The sequence below is a fragment of the Vombatus ursinus genome, unplaced genomic scaffold (assembly GCF_900497805.2).
Source record: "Vombatus ursinus unplaced genomic scaffold, bare-nosed wombat genome assembly UNPS02014772.1, whole genome shotgun sequence".
Taxonomy (NCBI): domain Eukaryota; kingdom Metazoa; phylum Chordata; class Mammalia; order Diprotodontia; family Vombatidae; genus Vombatus; species Vombatus ursinus.
Genome location: NW_020954550.1, coordinates 37,812,824 through 37,825,065, shown reverse-complemented (window position 1 = coordinate 37,825,065; position 12,242 = coordinate 37,812,824). Strand labels below are relative to the sequence as shown.

General features: G+C 32.2%; 1 protein-coding gene across 2 annotated transcripts in view; it reads left to right on the top strand.

The window, feature by feature from the left end:
- Nucleotides 1-12,242, top strand: part of NIPBL (NIPBL, cohesin loading factor) — a 261,926-nt gene that overhangs the window by 193,655 nt on the left and 56,029 nt on the right. For both annotated transcript variants that reach the window (XM_027863621.1, XM_027863622.1), the window contains exons 12-19: nt 1,087-1,290; nt 1,546-1,617; nt 1,718-1,807; nt 2,980-3,083; nt 6,087-6,173; nt 9,610-9,841; nt 10,737-10,888; nt 11,481-11,561. In XM_027863621.1, the coding sequence (XP_027719422.1) occupies nt 1,087-1,290; nt 1,546-1,617; nt 1,718-1,807; nt 2,980-3,083; nt 6,087-6,173; nt 9,610-9,841; nt 10,737-10,888; nt 11,481-11,561 (1,022 nt within the window). The remainder of the gene's footprint in view (nt 1-1,086; nt 1,291-1,545; nt 1,618-1,717; nt 1,808-2,979; nt 3,084-6,086; nt 6,174-9,609; nt 9,842-10,736; nt 10,889-11,480; nt 11,562-12,242) is intronic.

Below are 12,242 nucleotides of genomic sequence, written 5' to 3'. Positions count from 1 at the left end.
ACACACATTCTCTCCCTCTCGCTCTCTTTCTTTCTTTCTCTCACCTTCTCCCTTCGTAAACTTCATTGGTTCCCTCTTGACTCTAGAATTAAATATAAACTCAACTGTTTTGGCATTTAAAGCCCTTCACAAATCTCTACCCCACATACCTTTCCAGCTTTATGATGTATTACTCCCCTTCCCTCACTCTGTGGTCCAGCCAAACTGACCTTCTTGGTGTTCCTTTCGCTTATACAAAAACTAAATTATCCAAACTTGAAGAAGAAATTAAGAAATGATACCACTGGTTAAGTAGAACCATGTAAAGAAAGAGGAATGGATTTATGTTGAAAATTTTCTGCTGTGTTGAAATCAGAGAAAATGCACTTTTACTTACTGTTTTTGCATTGTGTATGGTGTAACTACACAGACAAACATGACTCCTGATGAAAAGCTGTTGTGTTTACTGATTGTTATGACCTATTATTTGATTGTTGTGTATCTTTCAATTAAAAAAAATTTTTCAAAAAAAAGAAATGTGGTTGTTTGGCTAGGTACATCGATCAAATTAAGTGAAAAAATGAATTACAGTTTTTATTTACAAGTTCACCTTATCCCCCAGGACATACATAGGGATTTTTTAAAAATGGAGTATATTCAATCACATTACGAAAAAAAAGGTTGTTTCCTCTAAACAGAAAATATTTTTAGAATATTGTTTATTTCACCTTTAAACCTTTTTAACTTCTGTATGTTTATAATATACATGATATATTGTTACAATAGTGTGTATATATGTGTGTGTGTATTTGTCTTATAAATGAATATACACCTAATGGAAGTGCATGCTCTACAACATTTTAATGATAAGGGTGCGTGATCAAAAAAGTGTGGAGACCTGTGTATTAGAAGACTCTGTTTTATGTAAAACCTTTAAATCTAGAAATGTCATGTAAAAGTTACAGATAGTATTTTTATACTGTATTTATTTTGTTAGGTAAGAGAATTGTTTAGAATTTCCTTAAATCACAATGAAAAATTTTAAAGTAGAAATTTTTGAAGTCTTTCAAATAGGGTAAATCATTTGTCGTGAAAATTTGCTTTTAGCTTCTCGGAAACGACATAAGAAGGACAAAGATGATGATAAAGCTTGGGAATATGAAGAGCGTGACAGACGAAGCTCTGGGGATCATAGGAGAAGTGGCCATTCTCATGAAGGCAGGAGGAGTTCCGGTGGTGGCCGTTATCGAAATCGCAGCCCGTCAGATTCAGACATGGAAGATTATTCTCCTCCTCCCAGCCTTAGTGAGGGTAATCCATAAACATCAAGGGATTCCTTATGCTACCTGATTTTACATTAGGGCTAACTTCTAAAATTAATTTTAAAATCTTTAATAAGCTAATTTCAACATTTTGATAACTTAATTTGTCCAAAAGGAAACCATATGTGTTTAGTTTGCATTGACATTGTTGCTTTAAATATTTACTTCAAAAAGATATGTGGGACAAAAATGAAATCAATTTAAGTTGTAATTCTTTTTAAAAAGTCTCCTATCTTATTTTTAGTTGCTAGAAAAATGAAGAAAAGAGAAAAGCAAAAGAAACGGAAAGCTTATGAACCAAAACTAACACCTGAAGGTAAATTTAGTAGTTTTATTATGTTTCCATGGTGTTCAGTTTGAATTGTCAGCTGTCTGCATTTAAAAATAATTTAAAAAAAATTTTTTCTCTACAACAGAAATGATGGATTCTTCTACTTTTAAGAGATTTACTGCTTCAATAGAAAATATTTTAGAAAATCTTGAAGACATGGATTTTACAGCATTTGGTAACTCATTTTAAAAAGTATTCTATATATGCTGTGTACCTAATACTTTCTGAGTGCTGTGGAGGGATACAGAAAAGAATAAGGTTCCTGGCCTCATGGAGGTGACACACATTTGGGGGGGGGCAGGGACAAGACTGAAGCAGTAAGAACAACGCAAATCAGTATATTATTGTGTGTTAGGTTTTCTGACATAGATAGGTGCCAAGAGAGGTCAAAGAATGGTGAGATGGGGTGAAATGAGAGTAATCAAGAGGAAACTTCATAAAGTAATTAAGAATTGTTAGAGCTTGAAAAATTGGTTGAATAGGATCAGTATAAACATTTGTAGTATGGAATTTTCAAAGGATGGCACACAGTATTTGGGGGACTAGGTAAATATATGGGCACAAACACTTAGAACATTGTCTGACATCAGTACATCTTCTAAACCACTTCATTGATAGAGTAAGACAGAGAATTGTATCGTTTCCTCTACTTTCACTTCAAAAAACATGAAGTGGTAGATCTAGCACTGTTTTTTTCTTTAGAATCAGTTTGATCCAGACAACTTTTTGCTGTACCTTCTGGGATTTCGTACGCTCATTGTCAGGTCACTTATCTCCACTTTTGTGACCTTTGTAAGTATAGTGGTTACCTAGGCTCCTCTGGATTTCTAACCCTGTTCAGAGCTGCATTTAATACTCAATTCTTCAGCTAGTATTTTTTTTTTTTTAAAAATGAACAGTTATGTAAAAGAATTAAATATCAGGCATATGTTAGCTGCCTTAGTCTCTTAACTGATGAATAGCTTTATGGTATGACTGAATTTTTAAAACACACATAATTTGAGAAAATTAATCCCCCTTCACTCCCAACACCAAGTTTTACTAGGGTAAGGTTGACAGTACTAAACTTCAACTCTTCAGATAGGATGTAGTTTGCAAAGTACTCATTTTCCAAAACAGGCTTCCTGTTCTAATAAGAATTTTTATTCTCATTACCCCTTTTTAAGCCAAGATTTTGCCTGAGGGATAATAAAAATATTTAAATGTTGCTATTATTTAAGTTTGGGGAGCGGGTGTCCAGAGGTACAGATGACCATGACTGAATTGCTCAGTTTAAGACATTTCCTAAAAAATAAATCAATCATTGTGAAATGTTTCTTTCACCTAAACTGTTGAATTTTTCTTTAGGCGATGATGAAGAAATTCCTCAGGAACTACTATTAGGAAAACATCAGCTTAGTGAATTGGGCAGTGAATCTGCTAAAATTAAAGCAATGGGAATAATGGATAAGGTATTTCTCTAAATTAAAGTTCATATGTATGTCTGGTAATAAATGTTTGGAATTAATTTTTTTTAGAGATTCCATATTTACATCTAAAATTTAAGTAGATCAGAGTTTAATATGTTTATTAATTTCTTAGTTCTTTAGAAAACAGTCATGATCATAACTATATCTAATTCAAGAATTATGAAGCAAATGTTGCTTAAAAAATAGTGTGCTGAACCATAGGGGAAATAACAAACTTTGGCATAATCCTGGCTTTCAAGGAGCTTACTGTATGTTGGGGGAAAGGGAAAGTGGAAAAGAGCCCTGATGAGATGCATATACAGATAATTCTGAAGTATACTATATCTACCACTTCATGAATAAATCAAAATCTTGCTATTCTATTGCTGTATATTTCTGAAAAAATAAGATGCTAAAAAATAAAAGAAATAGGAAACTACCAAAAGAATTTTTTTATTACCAAAGTTAGAATAACAAAATCTGTGTTGGAAAATTAAGGGCACATTTCTGATCTAAAGCAGTATAGGTAACCTATTAGTCCTTCTTAATCTTTGATTTAATAATTTCATTCCATTTAATTGTAAACATTCATATAAAAACAGTGAAATACTATTTCATTCATAAATCCACTAGGATTTTGCTCTGGCACTTAATTTGGGTCATTCTGAACCTGGGTGCCAAGAACTTATGGTTGGAGTTATGGCTTTAAGAGCTGTACTGATAATTTAGTGTTCCAGTACTTAAGTAATAGATCAGTTAAGTGCTATGATATTGACTCCATGTAATAGCACATATTGGTAGCACTTTAAGGTTTACATTCCTGTGATTTTGCTAGAAAAATATTTTCTCCACATGTGTCACATAACTAATAAGTTTCTGGGGCTTTAGAGGGAGAGATTCAAACCCAGATCTCCCAACTCCAAATCCAAGACTGTTACCTACTGTACCATGCTGCATCATATACAAGCATCTCTCTGAACCTTTCTCTGCACTATGAACTATAAAGATAATTATTGCTAGCTTAACAGTAGTATAATAATTATTAAAAACATAGGTATATCTGTGGAGTTGGTAGTGAAAGAGGTAGCTTCGTCATTAAGGGTTTTATTATCATTTTTATAGCATTTAGTTTGAAAAATGTTTCTGTTAACAAAATTTTTAATGAGTTTATGAATCATACTTTTACTCTACTTTCTAAAACAAGCAAGATATTTCTATATATAGGAATGTGTGATTGTTGCTATTGATATTTATATTATGAGGGATGCGTTAATTTCTTTTCTATAACCAAATTTCTTTTTATAATATCATAATAGAGCAAATCCAAATCTTAGGTATTTGAGTTTCTTAAAGTTATATAATTATGTGTACTTCTACTTCTAAGTATATTAGAAGATTCTATCAAGAACTTTTGTTATTATAATATACTATAAAACCTTTAAAATCCTATGCCCCAGGACTAGCTAACATACTCTTTTTAATACGAAAAAAATTATAGAGAAGGGAAATTATGGATATTCACTTTCTAAATGGGATATTTAAATTTAAAAGTTTACATCAGATTTATCTCTCTCAGCAGTTTCAACTATATTAGCATTTAACAATGCTAATTAATGGTCACCTAGTTCAGTCTTATCTTATTTGAAGAAACTGAGGAACAAAAAGTTTGAAGACTTTCCCAAAATTCATGTATCTAGAAAGCTGAAACTAGAATCCAGGTTACCCAAATCCTAATATCTCCTTGCTATTATATGTCACTGCTTCCTTCTTCCTTTTTTTTAGATTATTGTTTCTTCATAATAAAACTTTGTTATCTAACATTAATAATTCAATATATCAAAGATTTGTGATATCACAGGTGACATGTCAATAACTTTGTAACAAATCTCAGTGGTGCTTGAGGCATAGAAGTATGATGTGTCAAAGGCAGTATTTGAACCCAGGTTTTCCTGATTCCCAACTTCATTACTCAATCTACTATGTTCCTCTTCTATTCAGATTACTTATTTGATACAACAATAACTAATAGTTGACATTCACATAGTTCTTTAAGCTTGACAGAGCACTTTACATACCTTAACTCAATGGACCCTCCCAACAGCCTTTTATTTTAGATCCTTCAGCTATTGTTAGCCCTGCTCAGTTTGCAAACGAGGAGTCTGATAGCTCAGAAAGTTTAATGAGTTGCTCCTAGTCAGGTAGCCAGTAAGTAGTAGGTATGTAATTAAGACCCCTATCTCCTGATGGCAAGTCTATCATTCTTCTCACCACATATCATGGACTTCCACCACACTGTGACCTTTTTTGCAAAAAGTCATTGAATTGGTTAATAAATATCTGTTGATTCCCTGCAGTGTGTTAGATGTCATGTTTCGCAGACTCCCTCACATTTTGGGGAACTTCAAGTATAATTAATTCAGTTTTGTAGCCAACTACTATTAACTTACAGGTAGACTCTAGAGATTTATCTGTATTTAATTTCCTTCATGCCTTTGTTAGGCTTGGAGATAGCACCGTGCATAAAAGCAAACATACTCATGACTGGCAGCTGAGTGTGGTAAAAATGTAACCAAGATGAGAATCAGGGCATCTGGTCTTTAAGTTTCATCTGTAAGCAATCCTCTCACTTCTCTTCAGTCCCAGTTTACTCATCTAGAAGCTAGATGGACTAGAATCTCTAAGATCCTTTTTTATGTTCTATGTTTTATGAGTCCTCTTTAGAAATATCACCATTTGTAATTGTCTGTTGTCCTGACGTACTCAATCGTGGTGTCACAAAAACTATAAAATCCGAGGTATTGATTCCTCCTCAGAATCACACTTACATAATAGAACATCCAAAAAGAAAGAAGGAAGATTTGCTTTTTTCTCTTTGCTCTTGAATAGCGGTTTTCTGTTCTCTCGAATCCTAAATGGAAACTTGAAAAGAGCAATTTTAGTTAACTAATTACTGCATGTTCATCTCATTTTCTAGAAACAGTACAATAATTTGTATTTTTTTTGTAGCTTGCAACAGATAAAACAGTCAAAGTTCTAAATATTTTGGAGAAGAATATTCAGGATGGGTCCAAGCTTTCTACATTGCTAAATCATGTAAGTTTAAGATGAATATTGATAATTCTGCTTTTAATTGTGTTAGCATTATATTATACTGGTATTTTGACTTACAAGTATCTTTTTTTTTAATTGGTATTTCTTAAATGACAATATTTTTCTAAACACACTATATTATATTTCTTTCCATTTTAAGAGCTTTCATTTAAGAAGGTTTTTATATAGGAGGAAAATTCGTATCAGTCTGTCAGCAAGCATTTAAGACTACTGTGCTATGCTTTGACATAAAATATAAAGAATAAAACAATTACTACTTAGAATGAATTTATATTCTAACAAAGGAGACGTGTGTATGTTTTTAAATAAATGTGTGTGTTCATGTGTACATATAATCAGTGTTTGTGTGTATATATATATACATACACATATATACATATAATAAATTTAATAAGAGGTTAAAGTATTTTGGAGGAAAAGATGGTCAACAGTGTCAGATGCAACAGACAGCATGAGGACTAAGAAATGAACATCACTTTTGACATTCATTGTTAACTTCGGAGAGAATAGTTTTGATTAAATGGTGAAATTGGAAGCCAGTCTACAAAGGGTTGAAGAGTGAGTTGAGAGGAGAGGAAGTAGAAGCAAAGTATAGACAGCTTTTTTTTAGTAGTTTGGCCCAAAAAAGAGAGGAGAGATATAGAATGATAGTTTAAAAATGTGATGGGGTGTAGTTAGGGTTTCTTAAGGCTAGGGAAGACTTTGGTGGCGGTGCTTCAAGTCAGCAGGGAAACAATTTGAGCTAGTTATCAACTGACTTGTAATTGGTTATTACTTAACATTGCTGCTGACATATCCCCACTTGTGATAATGTTCATTCTAAAATGAGTATTAAAAGTGTTAAATCATGGCCTCAGACACTTGACACTCTCTAACTGTGTGACCCTGGGCAAGTCACTTAACCCCACTGCCTAGCAAAAAAAAAATCAAATACTTTATATCAAATACTTTAAATATTATTTTTCATATTCAGATAAAATTTTACCATTTATATCTCAAAATGACTGCACCAAATGATAATAGTTTTATTTTTATGCATATCTGTATGTTGTGATTGTTTATGAAATGGTTACAACAAGTGGTAGTGATTTTATGTGTGTGATGATTGTTTGTAAAATGGAAAAAGGCAAACTGCTTGGGATCTTTTCCCTCTTCGCAGAATTATAGAGTTGGAAGAGACTTCCTACCAGAGCATCCTTATAGATTTTGTTTGTGCAGGAATCAGTCAACAATGTATTAATCTCTGCTTTAAGGCTCTGTGTTAAGCTCTTTTGTAAGATATGAAGATATACATTATGTGCCTACTTTCAGAGTTTATGATCCAGTTGGATAGATGAAACAGATATCTGAGTAAAGTTAAATAGCTTTCAAAGGCAGTGTTCATTGAATGGTCAGCAAATACTTTTAAGAGTTTAGGATGAAAGTATTGTAATAATCATACTATACTCAGTTTGTGTTTTAGCTTGAAATTTTCAAATTAAACATTTATTAGAAACTTAACATCAATCATCAACAAGTGTTTGCTTAATAACTGTATTTAAATTAAGTACGTAATGCAACTTGTAACTTTGGCAATTCCCTTCTTCTAAGTCCCCATTAGTATTCTGTCATCCATTCCCATTCACTTTCTTTTATCACCATAATTAATGTGTACTCCATTCGTTTCTCCTTTTTTCCTTTGCATTATTTCATACAGAGTTTTGTACATTTCTTTGTGTTCCTCATAGTATTGCCTTATAGTATAATTCCAGTTAGGAATGTATCCTGACAGTTTTTTTTTTTAACTTTTTCAAAGTTTTTCACAACCTAATGCAGCTACAAAAATTTAGAAGCAATCTGACTACCCAACAACTCATGTTTAAATTTCAAACATTTTTTAAACATTTATTGACATCTTTTGTTTTTTTCTCCTAGCATCTCCCATCTCTAATTCCCCCAAGTTAGTCTCCCAAGGAGTCATCTCATACAAGAAATAACAATTTTTAAGAAAAAAAAAAGAAAAGAAAAAGCAAAGAAGAAAAGAATCAGTAAAATTAAGCAATATACCACAAAAGTTTGAAAATATACACAGTGTACAGTAGTGTGTCCTTTACAAAGGAGTGGGTTGCAAGTGCCTTATATAATCTTCTTTGGGGCCATTCTGGTTCTTTGTAATTTTGTAGCATTCACTTTAAATTGTTTTTGATTTGTTTGGAAAGAGCTTTAACTTAACTGCACTAAGGCTAATGAGATATAACTGTGATTTTTTTTCACATTCCTTTTTATGCCAGATATATTAATTTTGTTTATATAGAAGTTTGTCAATTTCATATAAGAAGTTATCTATCTTAGCATTTTTTATTGCCTCTATCCCTTATTTTATAAAGAATGCATCTCCTAACTACATGAAAGATATATTATCTGCTTTTCTAATTATTTTATATTATGATCTTAAATATTCAGGCCACACATCCATTTTGAACAATTAATAACAGTATTAGACAAACTGTTCTCAAAAAGTGAGAAAGTGAGCATTGTAATAGACCCCTTTTATGGGACACAGAATGAGAATAAGCCTGAATGTTTCTCAGAACCAGACAAACATAATACTTCCCAACTATGCCACCACATGTCTACCCTCTACCTTCTCTCTCTCTCTCTCTCTCTGTCTCTCTCTTACATGCATGCATACCTACATAACACACACACACACACACACACGCACACACACACACACGTCTCACTCCTTGAGGACAGGGGTTTTCTTGTTTATTTACATTTATATCCTATTGCTTCATTCAGTGGTCTTCCATACCTTTTTTTAGAGTTTCATTTTGCCACCTGAAAATAGTAGTTTTTATGTAGGTAAATAGTAAACTTGAAATTGTTTCCTCAGAAATATTATGTTCATCAAAATAGGTATTTGGGGTAGATTAACTTACAAACTCTTAACAGTCTTCCCAAATATGCATGTACTTTGGATTTCATAATAGCATTGTGTCCCACCAAAACAAAATCATAGGATCCAAAGCTAGAAGATGACCTAGGCAATCATCTTTCCTAAAATCTCTATTTTATAGAGGAATTCCCACGAGGTTAAGTGACTTGGTCAAGGTCACACAGGTAATAAGTTAAATGGAATTCATACCCAAGTCTTTTGGCTCCAAATTCAGTGTTCTTTCCACTGCAGAAAAATATTTACAGTGTTTTGACCATATGAATAAATGTACATAACAACACCATAGAACTATTAGTTGTGTAGAAATAGTTTCATACCTTAAGGATATTTGTCCTTGAAAATAACTGTCACACCTGTAGATTTCCATCTAGTGGTGGAAGTTGGAAGTGAAGTCCAGTATGTTAACAGTTTTCATTTGTGCTGTACTTTAAAAGCTGAATGTGTATATTCCTACTATATTAACAATATGTTCCTTTGTAGAACAATGACACTGAAGAAGAAGAACGTCTATGGAGAGACCTAATTATGGAGAGAGTTACAAAATCAGCAGATGCTTGTCTTACAGCCATCAACATTATGACATCGCCTAACATGCCAAAAGCTGTATATATTGAGGACGTAATAGAAAGAGTTATACAGTACACTAAATTTCATTTACAAAATACTCTTTATCCTCAGTATGATCCTGTCTATAGAGTGGATCCTCATGGCGGTAAGTTTGTCATTATTTATTGGCATGTATACTTTTTAATTTAGTCCTTAATAAAAACTTGTTATATATTTTTCCTAGTTAAGTGAAAAACAGAATTAACAGATGATTATTTTATAAATCTAAATCTAAAATAATGCTGAAATTAGAAAGTGTAGAAATACTGTCTTTGATTTTTATCATAAATATGACCCTTTATCTGTGATACTTCAACAAGAATTTATTTAGAAAATATTTTATGCACAGCAAAGCTAGCATTCACACTAATAATGGAAAAATACAGCTTATGTAGGTTCTGTTTTTAATCTGTGTATTCATCTAGTCTTTTCCAGAGATGAGAATGGAATTATAATTGTGAGAACAGCTGGGTTAAGTTTCAAAATCTTTCCCTTTCCTTAACCTCTAAAAATAGACAATGAAATAGACATAGTGTGGACAGTAGGAGAATAGGAGATATTGGACGTTGAATAATCTACACTTTGGCATATATTATTAAATTATTTTGACCATACTTAAAGTCAGATATGATTCCAAACTGAATGAATCAGTGAAATTCAAAATTCAGTTAATCTTTCATTTTGGTTCAAGTCAAGAACATTATATAGAAAGTCTTTGTTGTAGCATCAAGATTTTAATTGCCTACAAAGTATGCCATCAGTCATCTATTGCTATATACAAATGTTTACTTTTCAAATTAAATATCATCAAAGAACAAAGTTTTTACCGTAGTAAATAACCTTCATTTTAAATGGTTTGCTGGGAGGGTGTGATGTATTAATTGTTTGCCACAAATAAGAAATACACAGATCTTTCAATATTTCAATTCATAAAATTTATATTTAGTTCTGATTTTAAAATATTTTATTGATAATTTTTTTCCCAATTAAAAAAAAATTAGGAGGAGTATTAACCTCAAAGGCAAAACGTGCCAAGTGTTCTACTCACAAGCAGAGAGTAATCGTAATGCTTTACAATAAAGTTTGTGATATTGTTAGCAGCTTGGCAGAACTTTTGGAAATACAACTCCTGACTGATACAACAATTCTTCAGGCAAGTATTTCTAAGAGATTTTTTGTAATTTCCGAATGGTAACTTAAAACTGAAGAGTGGGTGTAATATTACTTTATTCACTTATCAATGCCAAATTAGAATTTCAGCTCAAATAGAATGTGTTTTTCTTTAAAATGCTGCATTAGAGGTGTAAGATAGTAAACATAGTTTTGGCCAAAGACATTTCATAAACATAGATAAATGCCTGCTTGGTTCTTTGAAAGATAAGCTACTTTTTCCCAAAAAGGGGATCATGTTACAAACACTTGATTGCTTTGTCCTGATGTTCTGAGTTTCTTAACTTGTCTTTAGGAAGGTTGAGGGTAAAGAAATGCTAACTATTGTAGCCCTCTGAGATAGAGTGTGTGTGTGTGTCTGTGTCTGTGTCTGTGTCTGTCTGTCTGTCTGTCTGTCTGTCTGACAGACATGTAACTGAGCTCTAGTGGAGCAGAATAAATAGCTGATTGGGCAGTTGAGTGACTGGCAAGAAAATGCAGAATGGTTCTCAGGGTCTTGTAGTAAGTTCATACATAGGTTATCTGGAAAGTTTGGGCATAATAGTGAAAGATTTTTTCCTCCATATTTTTTGTAGATATCATCAATGGGAATAACACCATTTTTTGTAGAAAATGTCAGTGAACTCCAGCTATGTGCCATCAAATTAGTCACTGCAGTAAGTAATTATAATTTCTGTAAATTGGTAGTTATTTTAATTATGTTACTAAGAAAATAATATTAATAAATAGTCACTAATACTTTGAAGGTTATTATTATCTGGCAGTTTTTAAAAATCTTCAATTATGTTGTATTTTGATAAATTATCTGCTTTATACATTTAGTAGATAGATCTCTTCGGGGTCAGTTTAATATAAGAAGATAATGATCCAGGAAAGCTTTCCTTGAAACTAAAAGAATTCTTAATAAATACTATCATAATGATTCAAGACCACTTAGAGGTGAAATAACCATACTTATTCTATTATTTCCCCTCTCTCCTATAGAATTCATGTTCCCTGAGGGCAGATACTATTTAGGTTTTTTCTTTGTATCTGCATTGCCTACTACAGTACCTTCACACAGTAGATACATATGAAATCCTTTTTGAATTAATAATAAAAAATATTACTTATATGTGACCATACTCTCAGGATATTTCCAAGTAGGAATTGATCATTTAGGGTGTTTAAAATGTTTAGTGTTTATGGTGCTTAGTATGTGCTGCCACTGTGGTACACTCTATAAATACAAAGAAAGTTAGAAGCCATCCTCTCTTGAGGAGCTTATGTTCTAGTTAGGGAGGGGACATGCGTAGAATCAAGTACATACAAGAAACATACAGAGCAGATGGGGAATA